The sequence below is a fragment of the Calypte anna genome, chromosome 6, assembly GCF_003957555.1.
Source record: "Calypte anna isolate BGI_N300 chromosome 6, bCalAnn1_v1.p, whole genome shotgun sequence".
NCBI classification, from domain to species: domain Eukaryota; kingdom Metazoa; phylum Chordata; class Aves; order Apodiformes; family Trochilidae; genus Calypte; species Calypte anna.
In genome coordinates this window covers 1,982,766-2,004,413 of record NC_044252.1, presented here as the reverse complement: position 1 = coordinate 2,004,413, position 21,648 = coordinate 1,982,766, and the positions used below count along the sequence as shown (strand labels likewise).

At 38.7% G+C, this 21,648-nt stretch overlaps 1 protein-coding gene across 4 annotated transcripts in view; it reads right to left on the bottom strand.

The window, feature by feature from the left end:
• Window positions 1-21,648, bottom strand: part of ADK (adenosine kinase) — a 231,355-nt gene that overhangs the window by 59,469 nt on the left and 150,238 nt on the right. For all 4 annotated transcript variants that reach the window (XM_030452818.1, XM_030452820.1, XM_030452819.1 and 1 more), the window contains one exon: window positions 9,033-9,203. In XM_030452818.1, coding sequence (XP_030308678.1) covers window positions 9,033-9,203 — 171 coding nt within the window. The remainder of the gene's footprint in view (window positions 1-9,032; window positions 9,204-21,648) is intronic.

Genomic DNA, 21,648 nt, shown 5'->3' with positions numbered 1-21,648 from the left:
TTTGAACCATACCATTGAATTTGAAAAAAAAATAAATGAATGTCACAAAACCTGGAAAGGCCAATGGTCTGGCTAGATGAGAGACAAATTCCCTAATCTCCAGAGCAGGAAGACACTTCGTTAAAAAAGATCTTTAACATCAATCTTTAACATCAGAAAAAATGTAAATAAAATGCCTAACCTCCAGAAATTTGGGGGACTTCCTCAAGTAGCCTATTCAACTCCCAGGGCTGTACCATGATAACAGCAGGAGAGCTTGAAAAGCATCACTAGGGACAGATTAGTTGGGGATCCTAAGGGTCTTCCCATTGGAATGGGCACCACTTTCCCAAAGGGAGTTCCTCAGATGCCAGAGGCTTTTCCTTACTGACAAGGACAGCCCATGGCTTTGCAGAGCTGGGAGAACCAGCTGGCTCTGAAACTTGGATGTGAAATCCAAGGTGTCAAACAAGGAACTGAGGGGCTGAGGGCTTAAGGAGTTACATTTCCTCATTGCCACTTATCACCTATGTGCATTTTTATTAAAGGAAGGGTTTAGTGGATCATTTTTGTGAAGAATTAAAATAAAAAAAATACAGAAAAACTGTAGTGAATAGAAGAGATGAGTTCTGTTAGCTTACAATAAAAACTTAGAGCAAAGCTAATTCTCCACATTGCATCCCTGGGAGGTCAATATGTAAATAAATGGTATTTAAGTCAGAATATGACCACTAAACCTCTAAACACAGCTTAAGGAGACACTTTCATGTGGCTGCAAAACTATTACCCAAGAGCTGTTGTAAATGGGGTGGCTTATGCTTATAAATAAAGCAAGGTTTTAGAGATCAATTAATACCTTTGAGAAAACCATGGATGCTTTTATGTATCTCTCAGGTATTTCAGGTATGCTTGCAACTGTATTTTTTTCTTCTCCTTTTCCAAGTTCTTTAAAAGTGTCCAAGTCATTGAAAAATTACTTAGAAATTAATAAAATATTTTTGTAATCCTTAGGTATAGTTCTGACCTGGTGCATATGCTTCCAGGAGGGGATAAATTATTCATAGGGACAAATTAGGTTTTAATTGTATAAATTTAATTCAGTTTAGAGCAGCCTCCAGACCTCTCTACAATGCATGATCAGAGGGTTTTGAACATCATCATCATGGAATTACTATTGGCTCCTTGACTTTCCTTTCCTTTCCTTTTCTTCTCTTTCAAGTACCCTTCATTCAGACACAAATTTATAAACAGATGGAGCAGAAACACATACTTCTTCAGGCAAATACAAGCTTTTTAAAATAAAACAGCTGTCCAAGAACTTTACAGCTAATAGCTGAACTTATCCATACCTAATAATATTCAACTAAGTCAGGATTAAAAAAGGATATCAATGTAAATACTATGCTAGAGAAATAAAATCTTTAAATCACAGTATCCAGCTGTGGTTTTTTGTCATATTACTTGGGAGATATAAACTGGTTAGATTGGATGAAACAGAGGTTATCAGGCTTTCTCTTTCCAAGTCCCCCATCCTCCCATGTATTACCCTCTTGTCTAGCCAGATCTTGTGATCCTGCTGCCTCAGAAAGCTGATCTGGTAATCTAGGCCTCAGGAATTACTCTTGCTATGGACTTATAAAATTGCTAAATCTGACTACAGGGGGCAGATGAGACTGTGTGATAAGGGCAGGTGAGAAAGGTCCTCATATCAGCTCACCTTGTGAGTCATCCACGGGCATAAAATGGAACTGCAGCTTTGTAATTGACTGCAGGAAGTGGAACAGGGGGAGAATCCCCCAGTGCATGTTGGCATAAAAGGCTTTAGTGTGATCTAACAATGCTGAAACAGAAATTGGCAACATCTGCCCAAAAAAGTCTTTGAAATGTGAAGTAATTTAACATCTTTAGCTGGATTGGAATGCAAAACCTTTACTGAAACCTGTATATTTTACCTGCATTGTTACATGCAGGTGTCTCTGGGAAATTTAATTGTTCTGGATTTATTCTGATTTAAAAAGATGGTTTTGTGAACATTTTTGCTTTAATTCCACTGATAACTATATAACTAAATTTCATTCATACTCTTTATTATTGCACCTCTAGCATGACAAGTTTACATTATATCACATATTGTGCATTTTTGCCCTAGCACTGCTTATTGGAAATGCACGTGCAGTTCCCCTTTAAGAGGTTTTCAGAAACATCTATGAATATTACAATGAAAACTGAAAGCCAGATTCTGCAGGTCTTTTCCTCCAGTCAGGTGAGCCTTGTCCTAAATATATCCAGCAGCTGACATTTCAGGACACCAGCTGAAGAAAAAAAACTTAGAACCCAATTTTGCTTGTTCCTGGCTCTGCTCTTGCTGTATGACCTTGGGCAAATAACCTCTCAATTGTCCACATGTAAAACAGAGACAAGAAGGCTGCACACCTACCTTCTTGGTTTATTCTGAGCTATAATGTTTATGAAGTGCTAGGAGATGCTTTGGGAAGTGCTATGAAGTGAAAAGGCTTATCAGTCACCCTCAGGAAAACACAAGCTCCTGAAATACAGAGAAATCTGCCTGCCCTCCTCACAGGACATGTTCTGTCTTCTGCTGTCTTCTGTCCAGGATTTGTAATCTTAAAAGTACCTTGACACTGCAAAGCATAAGGAAGGATAAATACCCCTAAGCATTCTGAGAGACTACCAGAAAATATTTTTAGTTTTAAGAAGCCAAGGCTGTTGTGAAGTGCAAGCTTCTCTCTTAAATACCTGCTTGTTTCCCCTAGCAGGAAAAAAAGAAAGCCATTTTTAAAATAGGATTCCTAAATTGCTTAAATAGCTAGACATTAGCTGAAAGCTGCACTAAATATCAATTTAAATACTTGGCTCTCAATTTTCCTTTCATTCATAATGTACTAGGTAAACTATACTGAAATAATTACTTGCTTTTTTCTCATGAATTTCCATGCAGCAGCTATGACAATGTAGATAAATAAGATGATTAATTGAAACAGAATGAATCACAACAAAATATGTTGTTGTATAAGGTATGATTAACTCCACAGTGATTCATATCATTTCAGATAACAGGGGTTTTATCAAAGACGGCTGCAAGGTTGGGAAATGATTTAAAAGCATTTCATCTTAGAGAGCCACTGCAGTTCACAAGGGAGGGGAAAAAAAGAGAGAGAAGAGAGAGGGAGAAGCAGATTCAGTGTCTGCAGCTGAAATAGCCTTGGGCTGTTTCAGCATCCTTCCCACAGCACATCTTTACAACATGCCACTGACGTTACCAACCTCCCTTCTGCAAGCAGCCCTCTCATTTTGCAGTTGGCCACAATTTCTTAGATATTCCAACACTGGGAGGGTTCATTCTATCAATTAAGGAGCAATAACACAATGCCACAGCTTGCCTGTCACTCTAATGACAACACCTGCACCAGGAAATCAGTGTCAATATTCTACGAAGACATCAGAGAAAAATAGTATTTATTTTCCCTCCACTCAAAATGACAATTTTTATTCCCAGGCTCTGTCCAAAGGCTTTGCAGCAATCTTAAAGCTAGGATTTAGAAAAAGAAACTGCCATCTGCTTACTGCAGTTCAGAAAAGCAAACGCCAGCAGCAGCTGACCTTAAAAACCTCTCTACCTGTTAAAACAGAGGAGGAGATGTCTCCTTACAGGGCTTTTTTTTCCCATTTGTGTTTAATAAACTGGGTCAGAGTATCTGCCTGAGATTTTTAACTTACCCTCAGACTCCCTGTAGGAGACTGTGCAAACCTCAGTCTCTTACTCAGCCCACCAAATGAAGATAATTACCCTCACCTGTGGGGCAAATTGCTGAGAACTTCTGAGAGCCTAACAAAAATGCTGGCACATAAATTGCAGTGCAAAACACTGGCAGGCAGCTTCATTTCATTGAAGGTGATTCATGGCTCTGAAAACTTAATTAAAAATGAATAAAAGAGTAGAAACTGAAGACAAAGGTTGAAGTCACAAGGAAGACTGCTTGGAAACCACCACTGACTGAAAATCTGTAATTCCTCAATATGGACCAGATGCAGTAAGCTAAAAAGAGAGAATCAAGGCCTCTTAAGGGCTCTTTACATAAAATACCTGCAAGTTAGCAGCCCAGGAAATGGAGCCTCTTCAAGTTGCTCAGCTGCAAACATAATCTAGTATTTGCCTTCTACTAATAAATTCCAACGTTCAGAAGTAATTTAAAATGCTTACAACTACAACTATTTGATGGTATTCATGGCATGACCAAGCACCCTTCCTCCTCAGCCCTACTTTATGCAGCAGGTAGAAATCTTTGTCTCCCTTTCCTTATTTTTTTCCAAGTCAAACTGCATTTCCCTTCCTCCACACACCAAATCACATCTGCCACCTGATTTTCTCCTCTCGCTGATCTCTTTATCTTTTCCTTAGACTCTGACAACTCACCAGTGTGAAAGGACATCCAGGCAGTGTGGACAACTATGTGCCAGGTCTATAAACAGCAGCACTTCCAGCAGGCTAAATTCAGATCAATGCAGTTATGCCATTAGCCATACACACTATTTGAAAAAGAATCACCATGAGGCACATTTATCTCAGAGAAGAGATGATGTCTCATTCAAGATTCTTGTGAGCTGTGGGCAGATTCCAAAGCCTGCAGGTATCAATCTGGTCCCAGGTGATAATCCAGCAGAAGTTTGCAGGCAGGCCTGCAGGTTGGCCACAGTGTTGTATCTTAATGGAATTTATCAAACTATGTGGAGTGAAAGCTGGTTTAAAACGTGGCTTACAGGTTGCAGAAAGAGAACAGACCAATTTGTTTGGAAACTGTCATTTAGGTGTAAACCCCAGTGTGCTGAGCATAGTTTGATGCCAGAAAACTTAGCAGTGTTTCCATTCCCTGGATAAAATAAGCACAAAACTCCAGGCTGACTGCACGTCCCAAATCAGGAGCACGTTAACCACTGTTATCAGCTTAGGATTTACTGTTTTTCCTGGCCATTCAAAAGAATTTTCCATGTCATGAAAAAGTCTTGCCTTAAAAAGGCTTATGGAGGTTCTTAGAGGCTGTGTCGAAACCATGCACTTTTGTAGGGATGTTTGTGTCAGTATTTGAGACCTCCTCACTTGAAAATATTTTAAGTTAAGGAGGCAGATTGTACCATTTTGGTATAATTGTAGGATGAAATGATGACAAGAGCTGTTTGATATCCTACTGCATTCAAAGACACCCATTTTTTAAAGCTCAAGATTCAAAGCTCCAGAACCACCACTAAAGCCATTGTCAGTGCTTTTTAAAACTTAGAAGTCTTGCCTGCAACCTTTTTTCTTTTCAGCACATTTGCTGTCACACCAGCAGCAATTTCCCCATGAGCTTACAGAAGTATGTCTTTGCAGAACTTCAGCAAACAACAACTAGAGGAAAACAGGATCTAATTTCCAAGAATCATGGTTATCCTAGGTTTTTGTAGTACATTTGTGCTTTAGAAAAATCCATAATTTCCCTTCTACAAAACCTCCTCAAGCTTTTACTGCTGGCTGCACACTGAATGCTGCAAGCTCATATTGTTTTGTTCTGGTCTTTACTGTAAAGTAATAGCTGAGGAGCTCTGCATTCCTGTAATTCTAAAGCTGCTAAAATCTAAAATTTCTCATTGTTGTCCTGCCTACACGTAGGAAGAGACCTTCCAAGATCTTTACCACATCAATACCTTAATAAATACTCCTGAGTCATCAATGACTGCTACATGCAGGGATGAATCATGTGAAAGCCTTTTAGTGCCCCCTGAATTCTGCAGATACAGCTGCACAACCAAAAATAGAGAGCTTGTTCCCCCAGAAAGAGTTCCTCCTCTGAGGAGATGCCATTGGAACTCACCTCCTTCAGGTGAGGTGAGCTGAGATTCATGTGCCCATTATTGACTTTGATGGGCAAAATAGATCAAAGTTTCAGCCCTGGCTGGGAAAGTGGAAAGAGGTCTGGGGAAGGAATAAATGCAGATTTAGATTCCTTTCCTTACCTTATTCTAACCACTGTGTAGGAAACATCCTACAAGTCTGAGCAGAGATCTAACTGGGAAGCTTTCACTTTGAGCATCCTGTTACTGAAAGTTTCTTGGAGTTGTAAAAGGTGTGTTCTAAGGTGAGCTTTTACAGAGGAATTAAGCAGGAACTTGTGACAAAGCAGTTATCATCAGGAGATAATTGACCTTATTTGAGAGTTAAGCATCCTGAGGCAAAGTAGAGTGTGCTTAATCCTGGCAGGTTAATTATCCAGTGATTATGGTAGCTTGGAAAGTATTATTGCTAAGAACCATTTGCAAGATGACACTATTAAAAAAAAACCCCTTAATTTAATAAAAATTAAAAGCAATGACAATAATCAAGTTCTCTGGTCATGTATTGCTAGATAATGACTGCAGAAGGGCCCTAATTGGTTAGCAGCAATGAACATGTTATATGTTCTCCACTTAATTTATTATATGAAGGAGAGTTAGGAAGTGTCAAAAATTCAAGATGAGATGTTTGGCTAGTTATGAAAAGGATTGAAACAAATGATCAGAACTCCAGTGGTCACTGAGGTAACGCTAAAACTGATCCATGTTCTGAGCTGTTGCATTCAGCCAAGAGTGTGCTGGCATTTACATTCTGAACTGGAATATTTATTCTATGAGGTTTATAACTTGCCCGTTTTAATTACCATCTGGCTGAAACTTGAAATAACCAATCTCCATTCAAATGTAAATTTTTAAGTAGAAGTTGTAATTTAAAATCACTTCGCCAATTGTTTTTTTTTCTTTTTAGTTTAGGAATGGCAACAACTTGGAATTTCACTGCTCTTGGGTGCGTTTGTGTTATTCAAAAAATAAACAGCTCAGTGCTTAACAATAAAGTTGTATTGGTCTGTAACGAGGAGTGAAGATAAATACAGGGAGGAATAAAACTTGTGTCTGAGAGTATTGTTTGCACTAATAGAGTAACAACCACACCACTAAGGATGCCTTGCTTATATGTTAACTTATGCACTTCCCAGCATTTAACTAAATAGCAAAACTGGTGGAAAATGTTGCAAAAAGCAAAAGGAAGTCACAGTAAATGGGCAAAAATCTGGTGTTGCCTAGCTGAAATGGTTCATTGCCCATCAAGGCACACAAACACAAAAGATGTATGAATGTGTTTGTAGATTAAATGAATATAAGAGAAAAAAACAATCAAAACAACAAAGGAGGAAGTTACTAGAAGGCAGAACATGTCAGAATGTGCTTCTCTTTAGTTTTGCAACTCCTCTTTAGCACAAACCATATGCAGAAAGCAGAAATACTGACAACCACAGGATGCAGCAGCTACTAAAAAATGCACCATGCCAAGGGGGTGGTTCCAAGTCACGAAAGACAAGAGAATAAACCACTGCAAACAGCAGTTCAGCAACAAAAAAGCTTCAATTACCAGGGTTTCAAACAGGGTTTGATTACTCTAAGGAACAAAGCATTAGAGGCTGGTACTCTGATGTATATGCAGCATACTGCCAAGTTTAAGGATGTTCACTGAAGTTTAAAGAGTGTCTCTTACCTATAGACACCAAAATGCTTCAGAAAATGTACACAGAAAAATGCAGAGTCTTTCAACTTTCATACACACAACAGCCCTACACAATATTTTATGACAGGAGGTGAATGACACCAAAGTAAACTGACACTGCAGGGAAATTACCACAGTCTGAACAAAACTTTTAAAACTAGAATGTGGCCAGTATAATGGACTATTGCTTGTAAAGTGTGCAAATATACAAAAAGTTGCAATTTATGTTTTATCTTCTGAAAAATAGCACCTCATGAACTACTCCAAACAGGCCAAAGTGGCAATACTTGCATAAAACCCAGCAAGATTTAATTCCAGAGGTTTCTATGAAGGTCTTCCACCCAAACATTGACTAGACTTGGTATTACTTCATTTGGGAAATCTGACAAGATTTTTTTTGTTGTTGAGATTATACTGCTGCTAAATCAAAATAATTGGTAGTGAACTCATCTTTGTGAGGACTGTATTGTTAAAGACACAATGAAGGTAATAGTTGGCAATAGCAGAAAAATGTCTGGAAAATACTTCTGTATTTTTCACTACAGATAAAAAGCTTTTCCTTATCTTACTGTGTCTAGAAATATTGCAGTTTTCCTCACTGCAGGAATTATTTTTTCTTTTAAAAGCCCCATGTCTGTAGCAATCTGGCCAGTGGTGTAAGAACTGACTTGTGTTGGTGCACCTACCTGTGTCTCAAGCAGGAATAACCCCTGACAGGAGTAAGTTGCTTTTCCATAATTTTCCTGTACTAATGCAGTCATCTTGACAGACAAGCCCACACTTCATTTAGGTGTCTCACAATTTCCCAGGCTTTTTTTAACCTTTTTCTGCTGAGCAAGCTAATAAATATTTAAAAGCACTATCTGAAGTGGAAAAAAATCAAAAAGTGATGCACTACAACAAGTGAAATCTGAATTCAGTTGGTCTGCTTATTACCATGGACTTCCAGGCAGAATTTAATGCAATCTGTTTGCCAACTATTGCCTTGCAAAGATAATCCTTCCTTAGATGGACAGCAAGTCCATCTACCAGAAAATCAATGAGAACCTTCTAAACCAATTAACTGCTCCTAGTTTTCTTCTCCCACTTCTCCCCAAAGAGACATCATTTTCACAGAAAATCTTATTACCAGCAACAAGATGGGTATGGAAACAAGTTGCAGGAACTCTGCAGTAGCCCTTCAAATGTTTTCTTCCAGCAGAGTTAACTCTGGGCAAGCACATCATGCACATGGGCAGTTGCTACAAAGCAGCCAGTGGGGGGGATATTTCCTCTTTTAACCCGGAGTAACTTGTTCACATATCTCCACACTTGAACGAGCAAGTTTTAAACCTGAAATTTCACAGTGCTGTGACCATGGATTTAGTTTTCTGGTGCCAATTCACATGGTCAGAGCTCTCTAACTAAGAGAAAACCAGATAGCAGGTCCCTAGACACAAACAGATGCAGGAGATACAAACACTTCAGTTACTTTCTCAAGACTCACCGTCTCGTTTCCAAAGAGGACGTCAACATAAGGCATGACTTTCATCATGGGCTCTTTGTAGAACTGGCTAATAAATGGTGCAGAGAGATTCAAGCTGAAGATCTTGTTGTTTGCAGAAGCCTGAGCAGCCACTTTTAATACTGCTTCTGGTGACACCGTCAGGAAGAATCCCTGCAAGCACACAAACAGATCAATGCAGGTTACTAATTTCATCTTAGGAACCAAACAAACTGTGCTGCTCCCACAAGGCCTCTCCCAACTCCCCTCTGTCATACACATACACAGATAAAAAATTCTGGAAAATACTGCCTTTCTATTAATGTAGTATGGAGGTGACTAAGAAAGACTCGACATATGCCTCAAATCACAGCCCTGCAAAATCAAACCTAACTCCTTACCTCTGCATTCCATTTGGTGCACTCCCCTGTGGTAGCTAAGAGTAATTTATTTTTAAAGGTGATATAATTCTAAACACCACATTTTAGTAATAGAGTCAATCACACTGTGCTGCTTAATTCCCAAGTCCAACCTGATGGCTCTACACACAGAAATCTCTTGTCTGAAAAATTATTACTTTGTTTATAAGAAATAAGTTGATTATGCTGTCATTGTAGCAGTTGTTACTGTTTTGCAGAGAAAACCTAGGGGTTTCCATGCTTCCACACATGTAGTATTTTATTTCCCCCCAAAGCAGAGTTCTTTCTTCTTAACATTCAAGCAAATATCAATTGTGAAGCCAAATAAACAGAATTTGACCAGAAATGACTATGTGACTCCTGCACTGTGAATGTGAATTCCAGCCCTGCAAGAAGAACAGTTCAATGGTGCCATTCTGAATTTAGCATTGCAGTTACCTAAGCCACACGTGTTCCAGGAGTTATGTAAAGATCCCCTACTGTTTAATTAATGTGCTAATTAGACAAAGGCTTAGTTTTACAGTAATTAGACAAATTTTGTATGTTTAATTTTTATAACCCTAAGAGTAATTTTACTAACTGTTCTCAATTCAGTGAATCACAGTCATTTCCAAGCAAGAGCCTAAGTGTTCAGTTTAAGGCCAGGGATGATGTCTAAGGCACAATCAAAAAATACTTTGAGAAGGGGCTGATAGCTAAAACATCATCTCAGTCCTGTCTATGACATTGCCACCACGACACTCTAAAAGGTGTAATAGTGAAATAGTCTCATTTTCTAGTTCTTATCTAAATTATTATGTCTTTGGATTGCAGAGTACCTGTGTTTTTATCCAGCTAACAGATCATCTCAGGCACTCTACTTACTGCAAAAAATTAATATAATGAAGAGTCTACAGATTAAAGACTACTCAGAAAGTCTATTTATTTCTCCCTACTCCATGCTCTCCAGTTAATGAATCCATGATTGATTTCAAAGCCTGGGCACAACTCACTTCATGACAATAAAGGTCCAAGTGCACAAGAATGCTGTGCTTCTGGTGGAGTCACTCAGTACCTTGAACGACTGGAAGCCTGTAAACATCCCAGCTTCTTTGCTATTTTTACATTCTGAAGAATTAAAATGAACATTTCGTGTAACATCTTGTCTCCATAGCAATCTCTACCATCTTCCAGTTTGTCATTTAATGAACGGAGTTGGGTTTTTCACAAACTTCCAAACACAAAATAAAAACCTTTCAGGGCTAACGTGCTGCCAGCTGTGGATAAATCACAGCCTGGGATACAGTGGTCTGTGTAAATAGCAACCTGGTCAAATAATTAGGCTTCTCACCAATTTCAGGCTGAAGACTTCATCTGAACTGAAGTACATCTGATTGTAATTTAAGGTACAGAACAGTATCCCCGTGGGATCTAACTCAGGCCTGCATCCAACTCCCTTTTCCTTGGAAAGGCAACATAAAAGTACTGAGATGCAGAGAGGAGAGCTTGCTTTTCACATCCTGCAAAGGCCAGGAACTCTCAAAGGCTACACTTCTGTCTTCTGGGTTTCCTAAAGATTACTTTTGCCATTTAACTGCATTTTTCCAAGAGTTTTTTTTCTATTTTTATTTAAATAGCTATTTGACATTAAAACATTTGGAAATCAAGAGTTGTGTGTATCAGAAAATATCTAGAAACTGAGTTGTGTGCATCAGAACTCTTGTTAAAAAGTTGCCAAGTATAACAATAAAAGAAGTTGCAGTAGTACAATTCATGCAATGGAATTTACAAAGAAGGAAGAAAATGTATAAAAATCTGACCTGAAGAGATCTGAGCTCACCCTTGAAGTATTTAAATTGAGTTTGCCTCTATGTTTAGTGGAATTCCAGTTACAGCTCTGGTCAGTTTGGCTTCAGGAACCCAGCTTCCTAAATCTGAATTACAACTGGATAAGCCACAGACCACTTTATTGTAGTGTGCTCCAGCTCCCAACAGGAAGGAATGCCACTAAACCAAACAGGTTTTCTTCCTTACATCTCACTAGGATTCACAACTAAGTCACTCTGTGGCTTCCTCAGAACAAGAACCTGCAGCTCCCACTGCTTTTTATTTTTTTTCCCAGACAGATGTATCCAAAGGAATAGCTTTATCAGCTGCTCCCTCCTCTAACAATTCATTGTCAGCATCAGCCTTGAGTGTGAGAATGAGCAGATTTCAGTGGCACTGCCATAAAAGATTCTGTATTTCACCAGTAAGAAGCTCTACACCCATTAACAATAAGGTGAAGAGGCCTCTCAGAGGATATTCTGTAGCCACCCACACACCTCGTTCTATTTCTGAGAGTTTTGAGAACCTTCTTACCTGCAAAACCCACAAGTACCTTAAAAAAACTATGAGGAAATTATCTGTAATCACAATGTGAGCCATGAAGTTAATATGCAGAAATTAAAATGCCTTGGGAAAGATAGGTTGCACTTAAACATGGAATGACTGTGTACATGTCTCTGTGGAAGCCTGTTGTAGGTACAAGGACATATGATACTTCTATTTAAACACAGTCCTTTGGTGGAGAAAAACATTTTCTTTGTGAAATAAAGAGAAAGAAAAAGGAAGATAGAAGGAAGAAAAAATTGTGAATTGCAGATAGATGGCTATGGGACACAGAGCTTGTTTGTCACTTAAGAGCCTTTAAAATACAATATTAAGATGCACATGACAAAGTAAAACCATAACATCACACTAATTTCATTTTTACAATAAGTAGGGATTCTTTTATGTATCTTTGAAATCTGCCAAGGTGCTGTGAGGACAGGACAGTCTTTTACACCTCTTTTTGAAGACACTACCATTACCAGAAGCATTTGGTGGGTTCACACACAAGCAATTTGTCTTTGCAAGTCACCTCTCTCCTTTTTATCACACACAGACCCCCAAGTTTTTTTTCTAAGCTACTCCAAGCTCACACAGCACCAGATGTGAGGACAGCAAATCAGGGGGCTCAAAATTGTCAGTGCACAGAACCAGAGACAGCCCAAGGACCTCAAGAAGCCAGAATGACTCTGGCTTTGTTGAAAGCAACTCTGTGTAAGGTGTTCTGTCCAAAGAGAAAAGCCTTGCCATCATTTGTTCATGGGAAATAATGCACTGAGTTCATCTGGATTATACACATGTAGTGTTTGCACAGCGAGGATCAAGATCAGTTTTTTCTCTAAGCCAGTATTTTCTTAAAGCCAAAACTGAAAACTGTGACCTAGTGTATATTTAGACAAATCCAGTCTGAGATGATAACAAACAGCTTTGCAGTTTTGGATTTATTATTGTTTAACAGCACAGAAGCAATGTTTGCATAAGAACAGGGAGAGACAGTACAAAATAGGATTGTTTTCAAACCTACTACCCACTGAAATGCATTTGCTGTCTCTTCTTTCTAGCTCTTGCTCTTTCCTTGCCACTCCTATTTGCAGAGGGGGTTCCACAAAAATAATTTTGTCATCTGAGAGGCAGTATTTTGAGCAGTGGTATTCTGAGCTGATCCTGAAACGTGGTTTGGTAACAATGTAAAATCAATAATCACAAGTGTGAATCAAAATATTTAACCCTGAGAAACACGTATACAACAGGCTGCTGCCATTTAAGACAAATTATATTCTGCCAACGTGAAAGGAACACATCATTTAATCCAAAATTATTTTATAGCAAGCATTTACATAAAAATGCAATTATGATGACATCACACTCATCCATCTAAAGGATGGAATTTTTCAGGCACATGGAAACTTTGACAGTTATGTAGTGACAGTCCTGATAAATCCTGTGATTCAGTGAAGCCCTACAGAAATCATCCAACTTCAAGCATGCTGGCAGTTCCAGTAAAAGAGTGAGGCTGCCATGATGCCAAAAAAAGAACTCACTCTGTTAAATCACAGGCATAACCAAGTCAGAGCTTTTGGCCCTGGTTGAGTGTCCTAAATTCTGTCCACAAAGAGAAGCTGAAAGCACAGACCGGGGCAGAGGAGCCTTCCCTCAGCCCTAACTCTGCTGCCAGCCTCCTCTGCTGCAGGGCCAGCAGGAGCACCAGGGCTTGGAAGGAGCGGAGATGTAACACATGGTAATTCCTGGGATGGGGAATGAGCCACTAGGTAAGTGCATCAGGCAGAAGAACTTCCACCAGGATTCCAGGTGCCCTTACAACAGGTTTTGGACAAGGACAAGTTGCAAGAGTTTGGAACACTTGTGAATTCTGGCCTCTGAACTGCTCGGAGCACAGAGTGGGTGCAGTCCAGGTCTCACCCACTGAGGGACAAGGAATGAAATCACCTTCCTTCAGAAAGGGCACCAGAAGGAATTTTCTTGGAAAGTTAAGAGCAAAAGCTCTTCATCTTAGTACTTAGCTAAGTTTAAAAGAGCAGGGAACAATTAAAAGCAACTAAAAAAAATTCAAGTGTCTTTAACACAGAACTACCCAAGCTCAGCAACACTGTTCAATGAGCAGGTTCACAGACCTCTCACCTCTCCCCCAGTCTGGAGTTTTATACTTGCAACTCTTCCTCTCTGAATTTATTTCTTATGCTATTCTCCTTCCTGAAATAAGGCAGAATACCATCAAAGGACAGAGACAGTAAAACACTCACAACGTGGGGAAAAAACCTCCAGAAACAATTAACAAAACCCCACCAATTAAATAAAGCACACGACCTCTATTAATGAAGGTGCTTGTGCTTTAGGTCATTTTTTCCTTCCTCTGGCAGGGCAAAAGCTCTCTCCAACTCTCTCTCCACTTGGGAAATGTTCAGTCTGCAAGTTAGTGGGATCCAGGATCCTCGTTTTAATCTATGTACCTGTTCATCAGGCAAGAGGTCCTTTAGGAACTTAGAAAGTACCTACACAGTATCAATTGCATTTTGAAACCATATTTTATCTGGTGGGGATCAGCAAGTGGTTACTTAATGAAACCAAACCCGCTGCTTTTCATCCAGTTCCTACTGGAGACAGTTGTTTTAAATCAAAAAGCAAGGGCAGCAAGAATGCAGCAATTTCTCTGAGTAATTGTTTTGGCTTGTTCCTGCATGCATTGTTTATTTTTATGAAAGTATTGCTTTATAACTGGAAAATGACTAAGCTGTAAACTATTGTTTTATCATTCTGAGTGGCCAGTGTTTCTGGTTTTGATAAAAGCCAAGTTCCAGACAGTTTTCAGTAACATAGGAAAAACCCTAACTGTCAGAAAACGTGCTTATATTGAGCGTGACATTTTCCTCTATGAGGGTGCCAAGGTGTCAGGAGAGGATTGATTTCAGACTTGAACAGCTTCTTTGTTGCTGGAGTGAACTCTGATGGCTGCCATATTAGTATCTATCAGATTACAACAGTAGCAGAAAACCTCCAATATTTGACATTATATGGTAAAGCAAATAATTATTTTCTGCAGAGATTAGCAAATTATTTTTAGGTTGGGTTTTTTTTTTTCTGTTCTGATTACTACTGATTAAATTAAGCACTCTTCAGGAAGCTCTTCCAAGCCCTATTAATTGTGTGACTTGACTTCTGAGATGGATGTGCAGAGGGTAGGGATGAGAAGTTGAGCAGGGAGGTGGAGGTGACCACCCCTGGGTGAGAGCACAAGATACCTGGGCTTGGGGTAGGGAAACATCACCCCAGAGAAGAAAGTTTCCTGTTTCCCAGGAGACTGCAGAGTTAGTCAAGGTGATTTGGGGAAGATGAGTTACGTTCTGAAAATGACTTTTTGAGGCAGGTCCCTCAAGTCTGCCCCTTTTATCAGGAAGCAAAAATTCTCTGTATTCTCTCTAAAGTTCATGACATAGCTTTACATGAGCTTATTCAGCTCAGGGGGGGAGATGTCTATTTTTACTTATGCTGAATTTATAACGAAATTCTGGAGAGAGCATTAAACATCACGAGAGGCAGGAGCCCAGAGGTTTTATTACTTTGATTAAATAACTCAACCTTTTTTTGCCTCTGTTCACCCATTTGCAAAATAGTTCTAATGATAAATACACCTTCATTGGCAGAGCCAGTGGGAGGTCTAATTACTTAACATTACTGAAATGACTGAAATTCTATGTTGAAAGGTGTTTTAAAGTACAGGGTATCACCACCACTGAAACACAAGCTGCAAATCAAACAAAGATAAAGAACAACTCAGATTTTGTCTTTTCTCCTAGAATCCTCCCCAAAACATTGCTCACTTTTTCTGCATTTCAAATCAATTTAATCCTTATGGAGAAAGCAATGAGTCTTAAAATATTTGTTAAATTGTGTATTAAAGGGAGAAACTGTTTCATCCTTCTAAAATAACTCGTCATCAAAATGAGGTTTGCCAACTCCATCTTTTAATATAAGGATATTGTGTCAAACCATGAAGTAGACTCAGACATACCAATTATTGTTGAATGAAAATAAGCAGTAAAACCAGGTGAGTATATTATTACTGCTGTTTGGAACAATGAGGGAACTGACTTTTGATCTTAATTTTTACAATTTTGAGCACAAAATTGTTTTGCCCCGTCCTGGCAAACAAGCATTTCAGGCAGTAATGAAAAAGTTATGGTTATGAAAACCTATGGCTAGGCCCTTGCTGAGTGTGCAACACTGCTTTTTGTGTTTGGTTACATTAATGTAATTTGGCATCTCATTAATTATGAAAACATCAGCCATATGTTGAATTCATTCAAGTTTGGTACATAGCATTTGCTGTACATTAGTAAATTGAGAGAATCTATCTAACTACAAATCAATAGAGAATTTCCAATTCTCCAGACAGTTAATCCTCAGTTTAAAAGCTTTATTTAAAAGCAAACATTTAAAACAAGCCTATTCCTTGCCTATTCAAACAGCCTTCTACAAGAAGAGAACAAACACAAGTAGCATTTAAATTAAATGCCAGCACCAGGGTTTATTTTACAAGCCCAGGTAGAACACCCAAAGACTGAAACAAGGCCTGAGCACTGGTGCACAAGTGGATGATCACCACTGACTGGATGCCAAAAGGCCTTGTGAAAATGCAGATTATTTGATGTGGTTCTACAAAGTCTGCTGCTGCACCATTCCAAGCTTGCCCATCAGCACTGCTTACTTAGGAATGTTGTCCCTAATATTCCATGGCTTGAAAAAATCAGAAAAATTCTTTGGCTGTGCACATGCAAGAGCCTCTCTGGTTTTGTGATCAAGCACACAAATATTGTGACTTTTGGAGTGAAGGGGAAACTAATTCAGGCTTGCCTGTGGGATTTATAAATATTAGTTGTTCTGCTCACAAAAAAAGAAAAAAAAAAAAGGGAAAAACTCCTCCCCAACCTCTTGCTCTCTACTGTACATCCTGCAATACCTGTGCCCTCAGAGCCTGAGGATTCCCAGGTGATGCAGAGGAATGTGACTGCTGGGTAATAGAAACTAATACAGGAATGAGGCCAAAGCCATGAAAATTAAGTCAAGTCCAGCATGCCTTCCATACCATAGAGATTTCCCTCTCAACAAGGTGGGCACACTGGGAAAGGTCTCACTTAAATTCAAGTTAGAAAACAAAGCCAGGGTATAAGAGAACACAGGTATGTTTTCCCCTAAGCACTCTCATACTGCAACACTTAGGCAGAAACCTTTCTTCCCACCCCCTGGCTACCTTTGAGATCTTGTAAATTATAAGAACACAGCAGCACGGGGATTAAATATTAATCAAAGTCATTACCATCATTGCTAGGATGCATTTCAAGAGCCCCAAAGAAGGAGAGTATTATTTCACTAATAAAGATCATATCATCAGAAAGAATATAGTGATAGGGCAGCATGGTACCTCTGAAGAGGGGAAAAAAGAAATGATCAAGAGGTAACAGAAAAGATTCCTGAAGCTTATTGCACCATTCAAATGTGAACTCATCCTTTAACTGAGTGCTTAGGTAAAGCAGACCCATCCTGGGCAAAACAGAGCTCTTTAGAGAGCCACAGAAGCATGCACAGATTTATCCTTTTCTGAGAAAAAAGTCCACAACAAAAAAAAGACAAGGGTCCAAACACCATCAATTATATCAGTGTGGAAATCTAGGGAAGCTCTAAAGCTCCAGTGGAAATCTGAATTCAACAGGGCTAGCTAAAGTGCACCTGAAATGAACATTGTTCACAGGATGACTTATTATTTGCATTAAAGTAATGACAAGTTTTATGGAATAATAGGACTTTTGCTATTTGCAAACTAAGGTGTAAATGATTAATAAAACAAATACCCTTTCCTGGCTCCCCAAGGTACTTGCTAGCTGATTTTAACAGCCCACGTATCCTTATATATTTAATTTCATGTATAAGTATCACTACTACATGAAATTAAGTGCATAGTAAAATAAAATGCTCAGAAGAACAAAAAAGTAATTGGCCAAATAATAAAGGATTTATTTCTTTCAGTTTCTGGCTTACCAAGTTTAAAAGTAACAGTGTGAACACTTCCTTTTAAGCATCACTTTTCTTACAACTCTAGCCCCAGAACCACAATTCAAAAAAAGTTCTTTCACAGCAAATACAATATTTACTATGAACATGCAATTAGGTTGTAATCAATTGGATTAATTGCCACACATCAGGGTTTACAATAAAACATTTACTGCTCACACTTCCAGACATTAAAATAATAAAAGAACATTAATGTAATTGCTCGGGCTTTTAATTTTCATTATATAAAGACTGTTGCATGACTTTGTTTCTGAACACACAAATAAGTGAGGGTTAGGACCTATGCTAATTCTAAAAATTATTAAGAAATGTATTTGAAATGTGGGCAGTTACTAGGCAGGGATAAGCACTACACATTGCTTCAACTTGCTGGCACTTGGAGCTGTTATTTCCATCAGGAAGGGCAGTGGAGACACAAGTCACTTATTTTCACAAACCTTCCCTGGGGAGCAGTATCTGTATGCTGCTACTTAGAACATCTCCTGCAGAACATAATTAAGCTTAGGGAGCTCCCTTCTGAAACAGATGTTTGAATATTGCTATAAATCAGGAGGCAACATACTCCTCTCTCCAATAATCACCTTTCTCCATAGCAATAAATGGTGTTAAACAAAGGGTTAAGTAGTTGGTAAGGACCTGAACAACAAAAAAACTTACAAGATTCCACCCTCATTCCAATCTCTACCAAAGTGTCAAATGTAATTATAAATTTCCACCAAAGATGTCAGGTTCTTATGTTAATCTTTGCACAAGCTGACAGTGCCATTCTTCAACTTTTATAGATGTGAACAGTTATCACTTTGTTTTTCTGTCACCACAGACAACATAATCAATAGTTTTCATATCTTTCTGTTCATACTTTTTGTGAAAATGAATTTTGTGAGTGCTGGTTACTTTTGTTCCACTATGAAACTTGTTACTGCTTGAATAGGGAGTACTTAATCTCAACAATAAACATTATAATGTATGACAAAAGCAGTCAGGGAAAAAAAAAAGGTTCAACATTTTTCCCAGTCCCCATTTTACATACTCTGTCCTTATCAAATTAATATCTAACAACAGTGACACGAAAGCAAGACAATGGATAGCTTTGTTCACTCCAGATGGATTAATTTAAAGCACAAACTGCTTTTCACTCCTTTTATACTCAGTCTTCCTCTAGCAAGGAGGTCTCACTCCATGCATCTGAATGCAGAAAATTTATAACTGGAAATAACTGGCTTATAAAATATTACTTGTCCTCATCAATAATTTAAACAAGATCCACTAGCAAATGGATTTGCTTGTTTATTGTTTCTATACCCAGGCAGGCAGCAGGCAGGCTGGGGAGATATTCTATCTGACCTGTTACTCAGGTGAAGGTACCAGAGGGGCACATTCAGCTCCTCCTCTTCCTCCTGCTGGAGGCAGACACTGAGAGATTTCCATAAAACTTGTGAAGGACACTGCTTGGAAAACTGTTGTAGGATGGTGGCTTCTGTGAAGGTAAACTTGATCCTTCATGACCTTAGCCATACACCTGTTTTCCATGGATGCCATGAAACATTAAGACTTAAAAATAAATAAATAATAATTTTAAAATATATATTTAAAGCTGTCACAAAACTGAAATGTGAGGAGAGGAAGGAATTTCTTGCTGGCAGAGGCTTTACATTAGTTTTAACAAATGAGCACCACTGTGAAACTGGGTCTGATTTTGTAATGTTTGCTGAACTGGTGTTTAGAAGTTGACTTTCTTGACACACACAGTCTGAGGGGAAGTTTCCCTCTGGGCACGAAACAAGACAAAAGTGCTCCAACAGAAATCACTTGATCTGAATGGGATGATTTAGCTTGGGTATTAGGCTCTAGCTTGACCCAATGAGTTCTTCAGGTGCTTAATACCCAGAGAGTTAAGATTTTCTGTTGCCCTGAACTGATTTCTTCCAGTGTGAACCAGTTAAGAGTCTGCCTCATCCCCACCCTCCTAGCTAAAAATTGATACAGAAAATCATAGGAGAACACATTTATGATGACTGATTAAACCTCACATCCCCTGCCACATCCCTGTCTGCTCCAATTTCATAGCAAAGGAACTTCAGAATATTCCCTGTGAATAATAAGTCCTTGGAAAGCATCCAGCAATTTCAAGATTGAATGCTACATTTTAAAAACTAGATATTTAATAGCACAGATGACCAGTGACTTTCCACAATTCAGTTACCACCATAATCTCTCTGTGTTCTGAGAAAGGAATACAGATGAAAAGGAGCTGTCTGAAAAACTAAACTTTTATAAAACATCTTCTGAATATCTGGCATTTTGGTACAATTATACTTTGTCTGCTTTCCTCCTTGTTAAAAATTTGTGTTTGCCTTTGGATATTCTTCTCATGGCAAAAGAGTCTGTTCTGAGGAGATCTGTACCTTGGTTTTGCCCCAGTGAGTTATGTATCTGTTTAGAGATCATGCTCTCCCAAATGAACATCCAAGCCTGTTAAATCAGTTTGCCAGCACACTGTGAAGATGTGGGAAATGGCACACCCTCACAAATGCCAGATGTAATTCTGCCCACAAGAAAAGTCAGATGGATTCCTCCAATAAATTCCTACTTCTTTTGTCTGCCTCTTGGTTGATATATGATACCACTGCAGATGTATCCAATTTTATTAAAATTTGTCCCATCAGCTCCATTCTGAAAGGAGAATTTTCAAATTTACCCCAAGTTTGTGCACATTTAAGTTTTTCCTAAGCTGGAACTCAAGCTTTAAGTTTTCTTTCAGCTAGTCCATACCTGGTCAGAAAATCTTCTGTGCTTGTAAGCCAGCCACGTTTCACTAACAGTCCTTGGATGTTTGGGCTCACAGTTCAGACAGCTTTTCAGTTAGCACTGAAACTGGAATTATTCTGTCCACTTTGGCTGAGTTTGAACATCCTCAGATCTAGCAGCACTGTTCAAACATCGAAACCTCCCACAGGTCTACAGGCAAGACACAAAGAACTCGTGGCAGCAAGCTCTTCAGATCCCAGCCAAAGCTTGGCTAAAAAACTGAGCTCTAAGAATAACATTCTTTAGTCTTTACAGTTTTACATGGAAAGCAAAGCTTTTCTTAAATGAGTGATTAATAAGCTACTTCAAACAACGGAGATCCTTGTAAATCTGTACTTTAAGATGTCACTTAATTACTGCACTCCAAAGACATCTAATGTATAAAAAGTATATAGGCAACACATTTGAAAGCCAACACACTTGTCTGTGGTCTTGGGTGAATTTGATATTAGTAACATTTTGAACTCTTCTGAAAACCTCACACCCTAAAAATCATCACACAGAAAAGTACCCGCTGGGAAGTAAAAAAAAAAAAAAAAAAAAAAAAAAAATTCAAAGTAATTTTTCAAAGCCTTTTTGAGTGAATATTTGCTATGAGTTCAAGCAGGATAATTTGCAAGTACTTCCATACACTGAGACAATAATATTACAAATCTTCCTATCAACATTTACTCAGGAGGCTGGGTCAGATCTTTTCAAATTGGGGAGTATCAAGACTTGACATTAAGCTAATATTGAATGATCACAGAATCATTTTGGTGGGAAAAGACCTTTTAGAGAGTAGAGTCCAACCATAAAACTGACACTGCTGAGCCCACCACCAAACCATGTCCCATGAACCACATCTTACACATCTTCTAAATCCCTTCAGGGATGGTGACTCCAACCCTTCCCTGGGCAGCCAGTTCCAGTGCCTGACAACCCTTTTGCTGAAGAAATATTTCCTTATATCTAATCTA